The 19,308-nt window shown below is 52.6% G+C and overlaps 3 protein-coding genes across 6 annotated transcripts; all 3 read right to left on the bottom strand.

The window, feature by feature from the left end:
- Positions 1-64: 64 nt before the first annotated feature.
- HDDC3 (HD domain containing 3) lies at positions 65-2,373 on the bottom strand. Its single transcript, XM_035130464.2, has 4 exons — positions 2,101-2,373; positions 1,843-1,898; positions 1,381-1,621; positions 65-830 (listed from the first exon to the last, which is right to left on the bottom strand). The coding sequence occupies exons 1-4, from the start codon at positions 2,213-2,215 to the stop codon at positions 706-708; spliced, it is 537 nt and encodes a 178-aa protein (XP_034986355.2). The 5' UTR covers positions 2,216-2,373; the 3' UTR covers positions 65-705.
- A 223-nt stretch (positions 2,374-2,596) lies between these two features.
- On the bottom strand, positions 2,597-6,294 carry NGRN (neugrin, neurite outgrowth associated). Its single transcript, XM_035130463.2, has 3 exons — positions 6,127-6,294; positions 5,927-6,037; positions 2,597-5,771 (listed from the first exon to the last, which is right to left on the bottom strand). The coding sequence occupies exons 1-3, from the start codon at positions 6,240-6,242 to the stop codon at positions 5,267-5,269; spliced, it is 732 nt and encodes a 243-aa protein (XP_034986354.1). The 5' UTR covers positions 6,243-6,294; the 3' UTR covers positions 2,597-5,266.
- Positions 6,295-7,930: 1,636 nt separating this feature from the next.
- On the bottom strand, positions 7,931-18,939 carry TTLL13 (tubulin tyrosine ligase like 13). 4 transcript variants are annotated; one of them, XM_035130458.2, is made up of 16 exons: positions 18,793-18,938; positions 16,506-16,805; positions 16,203-16,243; positions 15,723-15,841; positions 14,726-14,856; positions 14,356-14,512; positions 14,032-14,175; positions 13,589-13,674; positions 12,901-13,126; positions 11,804-11,988; positions 11,112-11,300; positions 10,816-10,987; positions 9,918-10,118; positions 9,111-9,477; positions 8,505-8,742; positions 7,932-8,397 (listed from the first exon to the last, which is right to left on the bottom strand). In XM_035130458.2, the coding sequence occupies exons 2-16, from the start codon at positions 16,790-16,792 to the stop codon at positions 8,385-8,387; spliced, it is 2,556 nt and encodes an 851-aa protein (XP_034986349.2). In that variant the 5' UTR covers positions 16,793-16,805; positions 18,793-18,938; the 3' UTR covers positions 7,932-8,384. The 4 variants fall into 4 exon arrangements, with proteins under 4 accessions (XP_060138469.1, XP_034986349.2, XP_060138468.1 ...); XM_060282485.1 differs by lacking the exon at positions 11,112-11,300 and having other exon boundaries at positions 18,793-18,939; XM_060282487.1 differs by lacking the exon at positions 18,793-18,938 and having other exon boundaries at positions 16,203-16,274; positions 16,506-16,574.
- Between the last annotated feature and the right edge of the window lie 369 nt (positions 18,940-19,308).

The raw sequence follows: 19,308 nt of genomic DNA, 5'->3' as shown, positions 1-19,308 counted from the left end.
CCTCAGATAGCCAGGGAATCAACCCACCTCCTTGCAATTTTTATAGACTTATGCCAATGCAGAATCACAAATTGCTCAAGGCTTTTATTGAGAACCACTCAACATACATGCTTTCGCTATCCAGCCAAGCAAGGTGGGTGGGTGAGATAAGTAAGATCTTGGGAACGGAGACACTCCATTACGCTCCAGGAACCATATTGCAAAGTGATTTTCTGCATATGCCCGTAATGAGCTGAGGGAAGGAGGATGCTGTGCTTGAACTGCAGGTGCAAGAGTTTTTTGTAGTCCTGCCCTCCAAAGGTGCTGCAATAGCCAAGTCACGTGGGGAAAGGAGTAGGCCGTGGTATCCTTAGGCTGCCTTCCTCTTTATTTGCAGGGACCGGGGACAGGGGGAAAAGAGAAGGAAGTGAGCTACTTTCATCCTCTCCCCTTGTATGCCTTAATGTATACGCTTGTTCCAGAGGATGGAAAAGGCCTTGTTTCCAGAATACTTTCAGAGTATTCCAAATATATGTAGAGGGTATCACTTTACACTGAGTGTAGCTAATGGGCAGTGCAGAAACCCTGAGGCAGGATAAGAGTTAAGTGGGACCGAAGACAAATTGGCGAAAGTCTTCTCCATTTTTTACCTAGTAGCTCAGCAAGGTTTGTGGCCTGCTTTCCCTTCCAGTGGATTTGGCTGCAGCTTAGCCATGTCACTCAGGTTTAAAGCCCTCTGGCTTTAAACAGCAGCCACAATTTATCCTCCAACACTGGGCTTGTCCCGCGCAAGCCTGTCACTACCTTCGAAGCCCAGTGGAAGTACTCCTGGACTCGCTTCTCGGACCAGCCTGGACAAAGAGAGAGAGAAACCCACAAGTCAGAAATTCATACTTGCATCCATACACAAACCTGACTACTGCTTTGCCACACACTGGGACAGCTGGACTTGCTTTGCTACTTTGAGGAGGGGATCAGAGCCGCTCAATAAGTGGGGTGAAGACTGTGTGATCTCCCTGACCTGTTCCAAAACAGCATTGATGTCTACTAGCTAAACCTATTCTCATAGGTGCTTTACTCTTCAGCTGACAGCAATGCTCACCAGAGACTAATTTGGGAAAAGCTACATGCTTTGATATTGAACTCATTTTTGTGTGTGGCCAGAACTGTGTGCAGCATAGGGAGGTTTTGTATTATGTTTTGTCCAAGCTCAGTATTTTAAAATGCTGTATTGGATCCTGCCCCCACCAGATTATAGATATAGAGCAGAAATCTTAATAAATTAGTTACTGAGCTCCTGTTCTGTAACACAGAAAAGGACAGCAAGGACCCTGCCATCCCATGCCAACTACTCCCCCTCTTTTCAGAAGGGCTACCCAGCGTGGCTGGCCAGAGACGGACCTTGGGGTGTGCAGCGGTTGAGATCTCGCAGGTTGTACAGCTTATCTGCCAGTTTCACCAGCTTGGCCTCTCGGCTGCTCTGAGCGGCTTGTTCAATCTGCAGCCGCTTGCGCTCCTTCTTGCCCAAAGTCTTGTCATCCGTCACTTCCTCCACAATTCGCCTCACTTCCTCCCCGAAGTGCTCCTCGATCTCTGAGAAGGTGGTGTCTGTGTCTTCAACAGTGTCATGGAGGAGAGCAGCCTGGAAATAGGAGGTTCTTGATGCTCAGTTCCTAAAGGACTTTGATCCCTAACACCCTGCCCTCTTCTTTGAAGTGCTTCTCTGCATGAATGCAAGGCCATTCATACATGCTTAATGGCACACTTATTATGAGTTTTCCAGGCTAAACCTTGCCAGGCTGTGCTTGGAAGCTTTAAACTAGGACAGGGAAAATATCAGCGAGGGAGAGGGGGTGCCCTTACCTGCAGTATTGCAATTTCTGTTATTCCAGCTTCCTGTGCCAGTATCTGGGCTACACCTGTAGGGGGTGTTAGACAGAGGGGCAGTACTTAGCCTCTAAAAGGAATAATAGAATTGTAGAAATGGAAGGGATCCCAAGGGCCATCTAGTCCAACCCCCTGCAATGCATCCACGACAGATGATGAGCTGGAAGTGAAGCCCCCGCCCCCACTGCATTGCGGAAGAAAGCACACACTGCACATGCTCAGGAGACTGCTCACCGATGGGGTGGTTGATGTACGGCGTGCCTTCCGGGTCTTTGCGCCGCTGCGTCGCGTGCTTCCGGGCCGCGAAGTCGGCGGCGTCTAGCAGGCGTACCGCGTCCGGGGCACTCATGGCCACCACCGGGGAAACGGTCGCTCTCCCCGGATGCAAAGCGCAGGCGGCCTAATGCCCAAGAGCACGCGGGGCGGGCAGGCACTCCGGTAGCCCTTTTGCAAAGGCGATGGACGGAGGGCGATGGGCTGGTTTGGCTGGGAAGGGAAAGAGCTGCCAACGGGATGGAAAGGCCCCTTCCGGGTTCTTTTATCGCCGTCCCCTCCGCAGGGGTGGAAATGAGACGCAGAGGAAACAGTGGCATCAGCTGGAAAACTGATCTCCCCCACGGCTCTCAACCAAATGGTAGCAGCCAGGAAGGGACTACAGTACTAAATCCAATACTGTACGTACTTCGACCTAGGCAGGGAAATCCAAGCATAGTTTGTTTTAAAAGGGGCGTGCAGATTGAAGGGGGGTTGTGCAAACTTGACTGCAGCAGCACGTGGCCATTTTTGCAATTAAAATCATCCCCAACTGTTCCCCTATCTTCAAGCAGCTCTGTTTCTCTATGCACCTGGGAATCACCCTACTCTCCATGTTGCTATTGCAATTCAAGTACACAACTTACATTAAACCAGAATTTCCATTAAACACAATCACCATCAGGTATACTGTACTTAGAGCCTCAGGCTTGTTAAATGTGGCTTTAAAATGCCCACAGGGGTCGCTTAACCAGCCCCCAAACCGAGCAGCCCGCTTGGCGAGACCCTGCACGCTGCACTAAACCGGCACAGTGCGGGGACTCGCTTCCACGGTGCCGAAAATCGCGTCTGCACAGACTCTGGAAATGGCAGACGCGAGCTCATTTGAGCGCGCAATCCGACCCACAGAGGGATCTCCGCTGGAGTGAACTGGCCCAGGCAAGGTAAACTGTGCTGACCCCTGATCTAGCAGGTAGCATCTCCAACAGACAGCCACTTTTCCCTTTAGAGATACAGGAGACTGCATGCAAAGCCTTCCCATCTTGACTCCATGGTGGCCTTCCCATCTTGAAAGCAATGAGGGTACCTGGAGGTTCTGCAGCACAAGTTCACTGAAATGAATAAAAGGGCAGAGCCCTTTCACAGGCTGACTGCAATAAAGCTTCAACCCCCACCCAATTAAAGGGGGGGGGAACCCTCCTTGCTGCTTTATATAAGAATGCAGTTAACTGCATGTTTGTAGAATGAAACAGAAGTATTAACTTGAAAGATTTAAGCATTTTATTACAAAATAAGGATTTGAGGGTAGAAAAAGCTGTAAGAAACGCTAGGATAACAGAAAAAAACTTTTGAGCTGAGACTGTTACAAATAGGGGTCTCACATCTTTATTGCTTATGGAGAGTGTAAATTTATTTTCCTACTTCCACTTCCATGCCACAGGAGTAGTAAATACTTTTTATGTAGCATATTGGTATCCCATTTTTTCTAGTCCCATTAAGTCCTCCTAAGAGGATTCCACAATTCCACAAAGGTGAGCCTTGCCCAGTATGCTTGCTTTCTTTTCCTGGGTTTTCAGCCTCACTCATCTTCTCTGCTCTGAGGGCAGAGGGAAGCAAAGACCATCATGTCTTCCCATTCACCAAAGAGACATGTAGTGGGGCACCCCCCCCCCAGCTTGGCTTCACCTCCTATTGATTAGAATGGGAACTCTGAAACCTCAACTTTAGAAGCCCCTAAAAGTATTCCACCAAGCCAGCAAACGGGAGACCCCTCTGCCTGTAGCACAATCTTTTACATTTTGTAAACCATCAAAAAAAGAGAAAATTGAGGTTTTTAAAGGAAGAATACACTCACATCTTCCTCATTCCTCTTCCCCTACAGATCTTGCACTTTTATTGATCATCCCAAATCATTGATAAGAGGATCACAAAGTCATTTCCCTCTGACAGCAGGCACTTCATGCTCCTCACACAGGAATTCCCTCATGTTCAGGATGAAATGGTTTGGGCTTGTTTGACATGACAGACATGGGTAGGAGCACAGAATATGGATCCCTCCTATTAGGCCGAGAAGAATTTTATCCATCAAAATCCTTTTAATTCCTTGTGCTGTGTCCTGCCACCAATCCTGCCCAGGCAACATTCTTTTCATGATCCGAAGGGCCAGACTGTCACCAAGGAGCAGGGCAGGAGAATTCTGGCACCCAAATGAGGCCTCAAGACAAAGCACAGCTTTCACCCAGCTCCAAGAAATTGGAGGGAGAGGGCAGGCAAGGCACTTCCAAGCACTGGGCCTATGGGCTACCCTTTCATGCATCAGCCACGAGACAGACATTCAAGCAGGGCCTCGCTAGTCCAGCCTGGTACCCTCCAAATATTTTGGACTAATAGCTTCGATCAGCTGTGCTGGCTGGGGCCATGGGAATTATAGTCCTGAACACCAGGAGGGCAGCAGGTTAGGAGGGGCTGAGTGACAGCTGGGCAGTTTGCTAAGAATCGCTTCTCTGATGCCTGCAAAAAAAACCGAACAACAACATACCAACTTCTACACTAAAAGAGTAAGTGAGCTTCCCCAACCTGCTTTTCATAGTAGGTGGCTGGGGATTCCTCTCAAGAAGGGGTAACAGGCATCTGAGGAACTTTAAGAAACCCAAGCTACTAATCCCTTCCAAAATGCTTTCAGAAAGGCATGGAGGCTTATCATCATGCACTTGCTTTCATAGGCCTGGGAGACCTTGCTGCTGTTGCTGCAGTCACTACCACTGAGTCCCTGCAGGGCCACATGGCTCTTTCTGAGTCTCTCACCTGCATGTGTCCAAGGGAAATTCTAACCACCTGCGTCACAGCACCTTGTAAAGGCAAAACTCAGCAGGACCCTTTATATAAGCCTGGTGTCTGCCTCTCAATGCTTGATGATTCTACTCTGAGCAGACAGCAAAGAAGCAGCCTAGGCAACTGTGGTCCCTTGTACTGCAGGAAGCAGAGTTCTCCTAGCTGCCTGGGAGCAGAATCTGAGCAGGAAGTCCACTGAAGGGCCAGCTTTTGACTCGAGTGAGGAGGGGCTCCCCCCCTTTTTTAGGGCCTGGATGTGGCCATTTTAGCTGACATGCAAAAAGAGGCCAGCCTGCCTTCCAGTACTGCCAGATCCTCAGGCCTGATGGGTTTGGGGGAGTCTGTAAAGGAAGTTCCCATCGCTGTCGAAGAACTCTCGGCCCTTCTGTACGACTTTCAGCTGGGACTCCCAGGTGCCCTCAGCCACCATCGCCTCCAGCTCCGCAGGGCTCGGGGCCCGCCAACCCCGACCTTCCCCCTCCTCGTCTTCTTCTTCCTCCTGTTGCTGCTGCTTCTTCTTCGGCGCAGAGGGGCCCGCACGTGCCGCCTTGGGGGCGACTGGCCGGGAGAGCGCAGTAGCAGCGCCGGGGGCGGGCAGTAGATGGCCGGAGGCCTCGGTGGCCACGACGATCCTGGGGCGGGCGCTGCTTTCGGGGGCGGAGGCCACATTGGCGGCGACCTTGGCGTCTTGCTTGGCGCTCCGCTCCGGTGGAGGAGAGAAGCTGCTCCGGAGGACTCGAAGGATGACCCCGGGTTCCACCTGGAAGCTCCGCGCCAGGCGGGAGACGGGCCATTCCTCCGGCAGCTCCTGCCTCAGGTACCTGGCGCAAAAGGGAGAAAGAGAAGTTAGAGAGGCGCGTTGGAGAAGCGTAGCCCGCGCCCCGCTTGGGGCGGAGAGAGAGAGAGACGCGGCTCGTCGCGAGCTGCCGGCGCCGCCACCTTCTCCGCGGTCGACCTCCCTTGCCTCCGTTCTTACCGGATCTGCTCCATGGCCTGGCGGGTCAGGGTGCGCTCGGGGGGGCCGCGCGGTTCCATTAGCCTCTGGATTTTGCGCAGGCGGATCGCCTTCTCCTGGCGCTGCAGCAACCTGTCGGGGGAAGAGAGAGAGCGAATGAGCGTCTCGGGCAGGGGGGCTCCTGGGCCAGGGAGGGAAGCTTTCGGGAGATCGGGCCCTACCTCTCCACCTCCTGCTCCACCTCCGGCTGCTCCTCGGGCAGTTTGCCTTCTGCCTCTCTCGCCGCCAGCCGAGCAGCCACCCGCCGCAGACCCACGAAGCGCCCAGACCCGGCCATTGTAGCTCAGAGGAAAGAGACTGTGGCGAGGCAGAGCCGCCCAGGAGTACATGGGGGCGGAGCGGGCACTTCCGGAGGGAGGGCGCAATCCGGAACCGGCGCGACTGAGGCCGAGCTTAGCCCATCTCAGTTTCAGTAGGAAAAGCGCGCCTCGGAGGTAATGGCCTGATGCGGAATCCCTGTAGCTCAGTGTTGTCTACACAGACTGGCAGCGGCTCTTAGAATCATAGAATCATAGAGTTGGAAGAGACCACAAGGGCCATCCAGTCCAACCCCCTGCCAAGCAGGAAGCACCACCAAAGCATTCTTGACATATGCCTGTCAAGCCTCTGCTTAAAGACCTCCAAAGAAAGAGATTCCACCACCCTCCTTGGTAGCAAATTCCACTGCCAAACAGCTCTTACTGTCAGGAAGTTCTTCCTAATGTTTAGGTGGAATCCTATCTTGTAGTTTGAATCTATTGCTCCGTGTCCGCTTCTCTGGAGCAGCAGAAAACAACCTTTCTCCCTCCTCTATGTGACATCCTTTTATATATTTGAACGTGGCTATCATATCACCCCTTAACATTCTCTTCTCCAGGCTAAACATACCCAGCTCCCTAAGCCGTTCCTCATCATAAGGTATCGTTTCCAGGCCTTTGACCATTTGGGTTGTCCTCTTCTGGACACGTTCCAGCTTGTCAGTATCCTTCTTGAACTGTGGTGCCCAGAACTGGACACAGTACTCTTCAGGAGAGTCTTTCACTGAATATACCTAGGACTTGCTGCATGCAAACTGGATACTGTACCCCTAAAATAAGGTCCATCCCGTTTTTCCCTGTAAACTTTGTGGACCTGGAGGCTTATGCTTTTCATCCCACTCAGGAGGCCAGCCCTGGGTGGGGTAGGGTCTGCCGCAGTTTGCCTAGCAGTAAATAGTAGAGCCCCCATCCATGAACATAGCCAGGATTTATTGGGGGGGGGGGCAGAATCGCTACCTGCGATACGATTGGTCAGTTAGCTAAGTATTTTTATTTATTTACTTGATTTAGGGGGCAGCTGCTCCCCTGCCTACACCCATGGCCCCCTTTGCATCCCTTTCACTGAAATTCAAGTATGATGAAGGGCAAAGAACAATGAACTCTTTGTATTCCTCTGCCTCTTTGAAGAGCTTGCTGGATCTATCCACCATCCTGTTCCCACAGTGGCCAAATAGATGCCTTCATGGTAAACCTGCAAGCTGGATCTGAGCTCAAGAACCCTCTCCCCTCCTGTGGTTTCAGCAATTGCTATTCAGAAGCATTGCTGGCTCCAACTATGGCTGCAGAGCATAGGCACTGTGGCTACTAGCCATCGATAGTCCTCTCCTCCATGAATTTGTCTAATCCTCTTTTAAACATCAAACTCAGTGGCCTTCAGTGCTTCCTATGGGAGGGAGTTCCATAGTTTTAACTCTGCACTGTGTGCTGGACATCCTTTTATCTGTCCTGAATCTTCCAACATTCAGCTTCATTGGGTGTCTGCAAGCTCTAGTGCTATGAGAGAGGGATAAAAACTTTTGGGGGTAAGGAAGTCCCTGTTCCTGCTCCCAGCAAGGAGGGTAGCTGCTGGGAGAACAAGATGATGTGCTTTGCAAGTCAAAGGAGAGAGAGAGAGAGAGAGAGAGAGAGAGAGAGAGAGAGAGAGAGAGAGAGAGAGAGAGAGAGAGAGAGACCCCATATTGTATAACCGTATAAAACTTTAATACAAAGTCGGCTACAAAAGAAACTCCGTTCCCAGCCCATAGTGCTCTTCAGGATTGGGACCTGGCCTTTGGCAGGGTGACTGGCATTGGTGACAGGGGAGTTGGCATGGAGGAAGGGGGGCATGGCCAAAGGTGCCTAATACTGTTCTTAGAATTTGTTGCTGCTGCTTTGGAGTGGGGAAAGGGGGAAATGATTTTGGCATGGAGGAGTAGGTTGGCAAGGGGCTCCTGGACGACTGCCTGGCTGGGGTGGATGTGTTATGCCCAGGGCCATGGCACCAGGCCGCTGCTGCTGCTGCTGCCACTGCCTCCACAGAGCAGGGGCTTCACCTCCTCTACTGCCCCTCTTGGCACAGGCCGCAGCAACGAAGTCCCCCAGCTCTTCTGGCTCCTGGATTGCTGTTCTGCCAAGAGGTCAAGTCAAGTGCCTTTCCTGGGGGAGGAGAAAGACAAGGAGATCATGAGGAAGTTTGGCTGGAGGACCTTCTTAGCAGGGTCCATCCTGCTGCTGCCTGAGCGGGCCTAGGATGAGGAGGTTACCTGGACTGGTTGAGATGCAGAGTGGCCATGTTGCTGGAGCGGTGTGGGCTGGTGCGCCGGATGAGCGGGGCAGACGCAGAATTGATGGCCAGTCCGTGCAGGTCAGCGCGGTTTAGTGGAGCTGCCGCAGAGGGGAAGGGAAAGCTGCTGTACATGTGGCTGGTAGCTTTGCCACCGTGCGACAGGTAGCTCAGGGAACCGGAGCTCATGTACAGGGGCCGCTTGCTTGCAGGGCTGCCTGAAAGAGGAGGAGGAGAGAGGCATGGGTGGCCGGGCTCCATGCCCGTAGGACAAGCAAGATGCTGGGGGAGGGAGGAGGAGGTGGTGGTGCTGAAGAAGACCGCCTGTGCTCCCTGCTCCTCAGTGGTCTGGCTGCCCCTGGGCACCACTGCTGGACACACCTGCCAGGATACTTGCTTGCCCTGTCTCCACTGCAGGCTGTGGCCCTCATGTTGCCCCTGTTCCCGAGTCTTGGGGTTCCTGAGCACGCAGACAGGGAAAGGTTACATTTCCTGGTGTCTCAACCCTCCTGCTGCTGCTGGCAGTAGTCATGGAGCAACTGGGGCAGCACCAGAAGACCACAAGTCTCTCACCCGCAATACTCACCAACTTCCAGCTTGTTCTTGGCGCTGCCAAACCGGCGCCCTCCTGCCTTCAGCATCCGGGCCAGAGAACCCGGCTCGCCCACCATGGCTGTACCCAACCAGTTCATGTTCTTGGGGGGCTGGATGTGGAGCTGTGGCTTGAAGTGTGTGGAGCAGGACTCATGGGAAGACTGGCCCAGGCCCGACAGGGCGCCCAAAATGGTTGGGATGAATCCTTGGTTTCCCAGTAGTTGGACACGGGTTGTGGGATGCTGCTGCATGATCTGCTGGCCCAGCTCCTGGACGGAGCCCCCTAGGAGGGAGAGGGGGACGAGGGTCATCAGATTCTGGGGCTCTCGGTTATTAAACAGATCCTGGAGAAATTGAGGCTGGAAGAAAAAAGCAGCAGGGTGAGGCTTGGATAGGGGACCTTACAGGAGTCACCTGTGGCTGCTGCCAGGTTTTGAGGTGTCCCCCTCCCACACTGACCGCTTCTTTACAAAGACCCAGATAGCACAGCCAAAGGGAATGGCAGGCATCCACTCCCCATTGGTCATGTTCCCCCAAACCAGCCATTAAACATTTCCGTAGCCTTGGTAAGGCACAACAGTTGGCCCTTTGATACTAGTCAGAAGGATTTCTGCTTTGCAGACAGAGAACAAAGCCGGAGAGCAAGGCAGGCTGATTGCATGGCAGGAGCAGGAACCCAGCTCCCTCCAGAGCTAGGGAACAATGTTTGTTCCAACCCTCCTCCTTTGCTAGAGAGAAATCTCCTCCAAGACTTTCCATCCAGTGTGGTTCTTGGGGTGTGGAAACAGCACCTGCGTACCTGGCTTTCTGAGATGTTAATATGTGGCCTCTGGACCTCCACAGGCTTGGGTTCCGTGTTGCGGAGCAGGCGTGTCAGCTGGTCGACAATGCCCAGCCCTCGGATGAGGTTCTCCCTCCGTAAGAGGGCTTTGACCCTCTCCACTTCCTCTTCCTCCACGATGGCCTGGGGGGTCATGCTGTCATATGGTATGGAGGACATCTAGAGAAGAAGGCAGCCTGGGTCAGAATTGAGAAGAGGAGCTGGGCTCATTTTAGATACCGGTATTTAGATCCTTAACAGCTCAACAAGCAGCTTACAGAAAACAAAACAACACACCTGCTCCTCCACATAAGAAGCAAAACCAGATCTAATTCTGTAAGGCCAAGACTGATGACGTTGTGTTCCAGCTTTAGCCCCCATATATTGTTTTGCCCTGCAGCTTGTATCCCACAGAGCCCTCTGGCCAGCTCCTCTGCAGCCATGCCAGACAAAGCACAAGGCCCACCCTTATCGCCAGGTCTGGCAGGACTCAGGCTCTTTCAAGCTCCAAGTTGCCCAAAGGCAAAAAAGGACCCTTCTGTGATTGCATTGCATGTGGAAAGCCACTGGCTCCCTCAGAACTGCAAACTCAGTTCCAGCAAAAAGAGGCTGCTTGCATTTATGGCTGAATATATGTGGGCAATAGCTATGGAAAGGGGCAGGGAGGCTGGGGTGGGACTATGGGATCCCTCACCTCTCCCTGGGGCAGGCAGAAGATTTTAACCACCCAAGTTTTTAAAAAGAAACATTCACCAGGCTCTTAAAGTAGAATAGTTCCATCTCGAGGTGCAGCAGCTGGCCTTGAAAGTCCTTCCTCCTCCCTGGTGTTAGAAGAGGGAGGGACTCAAGAGCTGCTCCTCACTCCCCCATGAGGTACCTTTGGGTTCCAGGTCTTGCTGTGGCTGTAGGCTATGCGAGTGAGGGCTGGCTTGCCCTTCCCCTTCTCCCCTGCTGACTCCCCCTGCAAGTTCTCCTTCACGTCCCTCTTCTTCTTTGCAGCTGTGCTCTCCCTCTGCTCCTGCTTCTGGCGAATCTCCTCCAGCTGTTGCCTGACAGAAGACACAAGACACGGCGTGTCGGTATGTCATCCTTTTGCATGTCCATATGTGTGTACATGCAAGGACTAGGCCTGGCTCAGCCTGCCTTGTGAGGAACGGCTTCCGCTTGCCCTACCTGGCACACTCTTCCCTGGCCTTGGAGGCCACGGTCTCTTGGAAGAGGGATCCACTGTGCTTGAAGAAAGGGGTGTACTTCTCTGTGCCCCGCGATGGGAAGATCTTTCGGTAGCCACCCAGGTGGCTGCTCTCGTACTTCTCGGCCTGGGCCAGCCAGGCAGCCTGACTGCTCTCCAACTGCTCCCGCCTGCAGATCGAGAGAGTTCAGGCTGGGGCCCCGGCAGTAGAGAAATCCTAGGTTCTGCCGGGGAGGGAGAGACTAATGGGCACTGCTGTCCTCTGAGTCCCCCCCCCCTTGGCCTCCCCTGTCACTGGTACCCAAGCCATTTTCCTCCCTCTCTTCCCCCCTGCTCCCCCACCTTGTCTGCATGGGGTGTTGCACAGCTTCTGCCAAGGCAACCAATGACCCACATGCCAGGACCCAGGACTCCTGCACTGCCTCATGGCCCATTACACGACCAGAGAAATAAACGCAAACCCATCTGATTAGCACCTTGCTCCATTTTCTCCCCTCCCTCATGGTGGTTGGAGGCTAACATGCAACCTGACAAGGCTGTGGGGACTGGGTGTTGGGCGTCTCTGAAGGCAAAGCCAGGAAAAGCTGCTTCTGGGGGAGAAGGAGGCAGCATGGCCAGGACAAGGGAGGCACTTAGTACAGCCACAGTCAGGCTGGGCCCCTCCCAGGGTTACCTGGCTTCTCGGGGCGGCTGGTGGGCTTGGAGGAGGCGCTCCTTCACCCGCCGCTTGTCCTCTTCTAGCACCTTCTTCTTGTCACAAGCACGCAGGTTGATAAGGTTGATGGCATCGCAGAGCAGGGCATCCTTCACTTCACGGTCCAGGCGGGAGTCAGTGGTGAAGCTGGGGGAGTGGTTGACCTGGAGGGGAAAGAGCAATGGAGAATGGCCTGGGTTTTACATGCAGCTTCTTACAAGGTAGCCACTCTGGGATCTGGTTTGGCCCATGAGACTTCGGGACCTCCACTCCTTCAGGACAGAGGCATCTATTCTGATGCTTAGTTTTTCTCAAGAAAGAGTTTGCAGTTTTTTGTATACAGTTGCAGCTAGTTAGGTAGCGTGTAGTAAAACACTGGAGCAGTCAGGATCACATGGGTGTTTCAGGGAGACGGAACGTGTTCCCCAGGGGCCTGAAGTGGCTCGACTGGGAATGAACAACAGGATGGCATACCTTGGAGGGTGTGGGGAGAAGTTTGACATTTGCAGCCAATCAGGATTGACAATTTTAATTCAGATCTGGAAGCATTCTGATTCAGTTTCATGTGCCAGTTTGTGTTACTATTGTCTGAAGATACCCACCCCACCTCACCTCTGACTTCCAAGGTATTTAGACATCTTTCCTGCTTCTTTCAAGATACAAAAGAGTAGACATAGGAACAAAGGAAGCTGCCTTATACCCAGTCAGACCCTTTGTCCATCTAACTCAATATTGTCTACACTGACTGGCAGCAGCTCTCCAGGGTTTCAGACAGGAGAGAGGAGTCTCTCTCTCTCAACCCTACTTGGATTGAACCTGGGACTTACTTGTATCTACCATCTACCACTGAGTGTTGGAGACTAGCTGGATCGGGGAGAAGGAACTATTGAGGAAGAGTTTGAGACTCTTCCCAGACTTTGTTGGGATCGAGAACAAAAGAGTGTTGAAGAGAGGTCTGAGAGTGTTCCTGGGATTAGAATCATTGAATTGCAGAGATTGAAGGGTCTTGCTGAAGAGAAGTAGTGCAGGCTGCCATTGGGAATTCTGCTTCAGAAGGACAACAGCACCCCACGTACCTCCAAGAGCCAAGGCTTGAGCTTCCTGTCCAGGAGGATGTCGAAGCCTAGGATCTCAAAGCAAGCGCAGCCTGATATGTGATTGGGGAAGCAGGTGCGGTAATTGTGCTTCAGCACTGGGTGGGCAGCAATGAGGGTCTTGATGATGATGTCCTCAATGTCCCGCCACAGCTCGGCCGTATCATAGCTGTGCTCCCGCATCCAGCTGTTCAGCGTGGACAGCTTCCTATGGGGAGGAAAATGGGCTGCAGGGATGTCAAGGCCAGACTCTGCTCCTGAGGGTGGCCAAACCCCAAACCCTGATCCCCACAACCACAAAGAAAGGGGCTTAGCAAGAATATCAGGACAGTCTCCTTTCGGCAGGGCATATTTCCAAACAAGCATTAAGACCCTTCCTGCTTTCAGCCATTTTTTTTAGTTGGAGATGCTACCAGAGATTGAACATGGGATCTTCTCCATATAAAATGTGTACCCTCTACCCCTCCTCCATAATACTGATGGTCTTGGATAAGTTTCTGGCTAAGAGGAAACCTGAACCCGTACATTGTCCCCCACCCTGCACTGTCCTTCCAGCTTGCATTGCTTCCAGCTGCCTCTGCCCATCTAAGCAGTCACTTTAGCAGAAGGTAGCTGCCCCCAAGCAGAAGGCCCAGCTCTGCTCCTGCAGGGGGCTTGGCAAGGAAAATACCTCTTGCTGCCTGTATTGTCATCACGCACAAAGTTCTCGTTATGCTTGTTGATGGCGTAGTTGGTCAGGTGCATACATATGTCTTCCTGCAAGAGAGACAGTGGAAGGGTTTACTGTCCGCACCTGGAGGCCTGTTCCCTTCCTGCCTAGGTTCCCTGGACCAACAGCATTCATCAGTCCTGCCTGAGCAGCGCCAGAACCCTCTTGCCCACATGTCTCAGTGCTGTCTGTCATGGGATGCAAGGAGGGCAGTTCATTTTCCTGACAGCATCTCTCAAGCAAGACTCCATTGATCTGGGTTGACCTTTCACTTGCAAAGTGCCACAGGGACACTACATCCATCCACCCCCTCTTGGAGAGCTCCCAGAAATCACATCAGGCACCACAACAACTTATTATTCTACAAAGCAAATGCCAGTTCCTGGGAAACATCCCTTCTTTACCAGGTTGCTGCTGCTGGGCTCGATGTACCTCATGGTGGCAAAGCGGGCGAGCCCCTCCTCATAGACAAAGATCTTCAGTGGGTCGCAGGAGGTGACCAGGACGTAGATGCGCATGTCAAACTTGAAGCCATCAATGAGGAAGGGCTGCAGAGAGAGGGGTGGGTCTGTGATTGATGGTCAGGGGCAGACAGCCAGTAAGCTCAGGAGTCTTGCACCAAATATCCCCAGGCAAGGCCAGCTTTCTCAACCAGCTATGCTAAGAGGGCAGGAGTTGTGCATTTAGGCAAAGGGAGGCAATTCTCTCTCAGTGTCCACCAGGCCCACCTTGGCAATGTACTGCTGGCAGATCATGTGCTCGCCGTGCTTGATCTCCTTGGGATTGCGTGTGATGAAGATGCCCCGTCCTTGGCAGCCGCTATCTGGCTTGCAGATGTAAGTTCTGTTCTTTCTCATGCGCCCATAGGCTTGGAAGTCCCCATAGCTATAAAGGGACAACACAAAAGCTGGCATATGGGAGATTCCACAAAGGGTGCCCTCAAGCCAGTGGCAGGAATTGTTCTTGGTGCATGAGGGTGCATGTGTGTGCTCCAGAACTGGCATAGGGTGACTAAGTGATAGAAGCCCCTCCTCAACAGTGGCCCACTGCTTGCCCTTCCCCCAGCACCACTACTTGGATCAGAGTCCCCTCACTCACTCAGCTGGCAGGCACCAGGTGCGTGGGAAGATGCTGTACTCCTTGGGAAAGAGCTTAAGCATGCGGTTGAGGTTGCGGGCAAGCAGGTCCTTGCGGCAGATCTCTGCCATGCCTGGGAAGTGGTTGATTTTCTGAAAATAGAGCAGGGACAGAGGAAGAGAATCACCAGCACCTCTGGAAAGGAGTGTTGCTGTTTGTTTAGGGTATTTTTTACACCACCTTCCAATATCCATTTTAATGTAGAAACTGCCTGGGGAATTTTCTTGTAGGATTCCCTAGAAAGCTTCCATATTAAAACTGAGTACAATCAATCATAAAAACCAACACTTTGAATTGAACTCAGAAATACACAGGAACCAGTGCAGCAGATGCTGATGGCAGGATATTTTGCAAGTGGTTGGTTTATTTTTATTTATTTATTAAATCTATATGTCACCCTCCATCTGAAGATCTCAGGACAGTTCACAACATAAATGTTTACAATCTAGCTGCTGTACCAAGCAAAGGTTGCAAGTAAAGGGAGCCCGTCTAACAATGCTTTGCCATTGGTAGTCTAATTTGTGGCTAAGCAGTGTCTGTCTAGGAGGGGTTGCAGCCAGACCTTGCCCACCACCCTCTCCTTGTGATAATTTGGATCAGAGCAAGGCAGTGGAGTGCACACAGACATGCCCTCCTGGTAGTGGCAAAGCCATGGAAGAGCCAGAGCTTAATCGGACAGATGCATGGGCAGTTGCCCCCCTCATCAATAAAAATCAGTAGCCAACTGAAGTTCTGCTCCCACTAACAAACATCCTGGCTATGCCCATGGACAAATGTGCTGATTGACACCAGGGGCTTGCCCCAGCAGAGGGGCACAAGCCACTCAAATCCCAGAACTGCCTGAGGCAGCGTAAGAGATCAAAAGTGCTGTGACATGTCAGAGACTAGCTATCTCCCTTCCCGACTCCAACCTGCCTGCCAGCCACAGCTCCCTCCCTTCTGGCTCTGCTCCAGCTACCTGAAACCTCTTCATTTCCATGACACGCTCCAGGGAGACCGAGCAGTCAGTCCAGCAAACGGTCCACTCCTCGTCCTCCCCCACTTCTTTCAAACCACAGCGTCGAGCAGCACGCCTAACTGCAGCAAAAGAAAGAGTGCCACATGGATCCAAGAGGCACTGGAACCCCTCTGGATCTTGCATGTGGCAGCGGGAGCGCAGCTACCATCTGAACAGCAGGAGTCACCCCTCTGGCGGGCGCGGGGGGGGGAGCAACCCTCCAAAACAAAAGTGACCCTGGGAACTTCTATCCTAATGCAGGTGCCTCACAGATCCCCTAGCCCAACCAATTCAGAAGCTGCCTGGAGTCACCCTGACTGCTGTTGGTTCCTTCCTGTGAGTGGCATAAAGCCAATTCAGGAGACCAAGCAATAACCAGGGCCCATGTGATGATGCTCTCAGGGTACAGGAGAAAGCCACCAAGAAGCAACCCTAACTTACCACTCTCATATTTGCAGCTGGCGAGGTTGATGGACAGCAGCCTGGAATTGAGATGGAACAGTGGCTCAGCAGCTGGGGAGAGCAAACCTTGAGCTGACAAGCTGGGAGGGGAAATGCCTATGGAAACATGGGGCCAACCCACCAGGCCTTGACCCTTGGGGCACAGAACACAATGACTTGGGGGGCCAAAGTAGAGAACTGTGGGATTCCAACAGCGGTGGTGTCTGCACTCCTAAGTGTGAATGGAAACTGCACAGCTTGCCCTGAAGAGATTCACAAGGGGGAAACCCAGAAGTGGCCCACCTGTGTTTCTTCTTCTTCCTCCTCGTTGTCTCTTCCAGCTCACATTCTTCTGCCAGTTGCTCCTCCAAATCGATCAGGGAGACACTCGGCTGGTCATTCTTCTCCCCTGGTGGCCTAGTGCCTTTGTACCCTTGGCCCTGGGTTCGCTGCTTGTCCTTGTTTTCTGCATCAAGCCTCTTAAGGCATTCATTGGCAGACTCATCTGACAGGGCCCCTTCGTCATCCTCATCTTCGTCTTCATCAGTTTCGTTCTCAGACTCACTACTTTCGTCTGTATTGATCTTCATTCTCTCAGACACTCTTACAAAAGAGCACAGAGAAGAAGGGTTGTCAGCAGATCCTGCCACTCTGACATTTCTTACTAGCTACTGATAATGACATCCAAAGCAAACTTATCTTCTTTATAATGTTCCTTTTTATTGTGGTATTTTAATGCTTTTGTTTTACTGGAATGTTAATTATTCGTAAGCTGCCCAGGGATGTTCCTGAATGTGGGGTATAAAGGTACAGTAAAGGGACCCTTGACTGTTAGGTCCGGTCGTGGATGACTCAGGGGTTGCGGCGCTCATCTCGCTTTATTGCCTGAGGGAGCCGGTGTACAGCTTCCAGGTCATGTGGCCAGCATGACTAAGCCACTTCTGGCGAACCAGAGCAGCACACGGAAACGCTGTTTACCTTCCCGCTGGAGCAGTACCTACCGTATTTATCCACTTGCACTTTTACATGCTTTCAAACTGCTAGGGAGCTCACCCCGTTGCGGGGATTTGAATCCCAGACCTTCTGATCGGCAAGCCCTAGGCTCTGTGGTTTATACCACAGCACCACCCGTGTCCCAATGTGGGGTATAGGTAAATTTTAAAATGGCAGCACCATCTTTGTGGGTTTCTTCCAAGTCTCTTCAGCCACCTAGGACATCTCCCCTTCCTCTAAAACTTCCAGCGAAAATACCTCATAATGAATCAGAATGGCAGGTCCACTTTCATATTAATACATGCTCTGACTGGCAGTAACTCTCCAGATTCGAAAACTGAAGCCTTTCTAAATCCTCATTTTACTTGCAGTTGATTGAGTTTACCAGCAGAGCACATATCCCACAAATTACTGGAGAGGCTTGGATTATGCAGTTTAGCAGCCAAAGACAAAGGAGGTACCCTGCCTGAAGACTGGGACATCCAGAGACACTGAATGAAAAGGGGCCAGGGAGAGGGCAGCTTGGAGAGGTTGGACAGCCAGACCCCACAGCAAAGTGTGGCAGGGAGTGGCACAAATTTGTGCTGGCCTTAGCAGTATTGATCATGGATTGAGCACTACTGTACTAGTATATTATTCATTGTTTTTTTACTATATTTCTAGGCTGTCAGAATCACAGGGTTGTTTACAATAGTCATCTTAAACAAAAGTAAATGATAGTAACAAAACGAAAAGAATACAACCAAAGAATTAAAATATTGTTTCTGTAGCCAACTCTGCACTTCCAATTTCAGCACAACTTGCTCTCCTTGCCGGGGGGGGGGGGAGAGAAAGAAGGCATTAAGGCAATCTTCTCCAACTGGCCACCCTCCAAAATGTATTGGATGACAACTCCCATCAGCTCCAACCAGTATGGTCAATGGTCAGGGATTATGGAAGTCATAAAACAGTCTGTAGGGCACCAGATAGGGGAAGACAGACTCTGGGAGAGGAACCCATACGCAAGTGACCTGCATGTCTGCCAAAGGGGAAGGGAGATGTGCCACAGGGAGAAGCTCTGGGGAAGCGGATCTTGGGGAGAGGAGGGGCAGGGGATCTTATGTAGCCCTCTAGATGCTGCTCCACAAATACCAGCAGGCGGAGGTAAGCCAAGAGCCAGGAAGGGTAGGCGGGTGGGAGCTGTTCCCAGCTACACCTGCAGGGTACCAGCGACCCCATCTTTGGCAGCCTTAGCCAGCCTGACGCCGCCTTCCAGGTGTTTGGGCCTACGAGGACTTATTAGTTCTGGCTGCGGTTCTGGGCTCCAAGGCGCCAGGCTGGCCGGGGTTGCTTTGGGGCCAGACCGATTCACATCCACACACTGACTCGGCGTGTAGGACAGCACTAAAGCGGCCTCAGGTTCACCCTGAGAGGAGGCGGGTCCTCGGCGGCCCTCTTCTGCTGGGACTAGAGGCGTCACCGGGGGGGGGAGAGGTCGGCGGTGCACCTTCGAGGCTTCCCGGGCCCGCCCGGGGGAAACCCCAGGGCTGCGCCGCCACCGGCGGGCCTGGGGGCTCTTTCGCCCCACCGCCACTCATTCCTCTTGGCGGCTCCTTACCGGCCCCGCGGCTTTCCCTGGGGCGGCGGCGGCGGCGGCGGCGCCTGGGCCTCGGGCTGCCTCGGGCCCTGACGCGGTCACCATGCCGACAGCGGGCCCCGCCCCCTCGGGCGGACGCGGACGAAGGGGTGGGGCGAAGCGCCACAACCATAAAGGGTGGTTCGAAGGATGGAGCGCCGCTTCCTTCCCACTGCGCTTCCGCATTTCGTCATCGCCTGGCGACCTGCTCTTTGTGACGCAAAACAGGATCTCGCTCGCCGTTGGCCCGCGTTGTAATTCGATTTACATGGACCGTCAAGCCGCGCGTCTCGGATTTGCTCATTCCTATTGGACGTCTCTTCCCTCACATGGCAGTGGGGAGAGAGAGAGGAAGCGGATATCCGGTCGGGGAGATTCCAGTTCAGTCCTCGCTGCCTGTGACCGCTTTAAAATAGAAAAAATTCCTTCAGTAGCACCTTAAAGACCAACTAAGTTTTTATTTTGGTATGAGCTTTCGTGTGCATGCACACTTCTTCA

This window comes from Zootoca vivipara, chromosome 14 (assembly GCF_963506605.1).
Source record: "Zootoca vivipara chromosome 14, rZooViv1.1, whole genome shotgun sequence".
Classification (NCBI taxonomy): domain Eukaryota; kingdom Metazoa; phylum Chordata; class Lepidosauria; order Squamata; family Lacertidae; genus Zootoca; species Zootoca vivipara.
This window is presented reverse-complemented; position numbering and strand designations above follow the sequence as displayed.

Coding starts and splice junctions, on each gene's coding strand:
- HDDC3 (XM_035130464.2), bottom strand. CDS start 2,215: ATGAGTGCCCCGGACGCGGTACGCCTGCTAGACGCCGCCGACTTCGCG. Junction 1,899..2,100: donor GTACATCAACCACCCCATCG/GTGAGCAGTCTC, acceptor CACCCCCTACAG/GTGTAGCCCAGATACTGGCA. Junction 831..1,380: donor CAACCGCTGCACACCCCAAG/GTCCGTCTCTGG, acceptor CTCTTTGTCCAG/GCTGGTCCGAGAAGCGAGTC.
- NGRN (XM_035130463.2), bottom strand. CDS start 6,242: ATGGCCGGGTCTGGGCGCTTCGTGGGTCTGCGGCGGGTGGCTGCTCGG. Junction 6,038..6,126: donor GTGGAGCAGGAGGTGGAGAG/GTAGGGCCCGAT, acceptor TTCCCCCGACAG/GTTGCTGCAGCGCCAGGAGA. Junction 5,772..5,926: donor CAGGCCATGGAGCAGATCCG/GTAAGAACGGAG, acceptor CTTTTGCGCCAG/GTACCTGAGGCAGGAGCTGC.
- TTLL13 (XM_035130458.2), bottom strand. CDS start 16,792: ATGAAGATCAATACAGACGAAAGTAGTGAGTCTGAGAACGAAACTGAT. Junction 16,244..16,505: donor AGGAAGAAGAAGAAACACAG/GTGGGCCACTTC, acceptor TCTCAATTCCAG/GCTGCTGTCCATCAACCTCG. Junction 11,989..12,900: donor TCAAGCCTTGGCTCTTGGAG/GTACGTGGGGTG, acceptor TTTCCCCTCCAG/GTCAACCACTCCCCCAGCTT.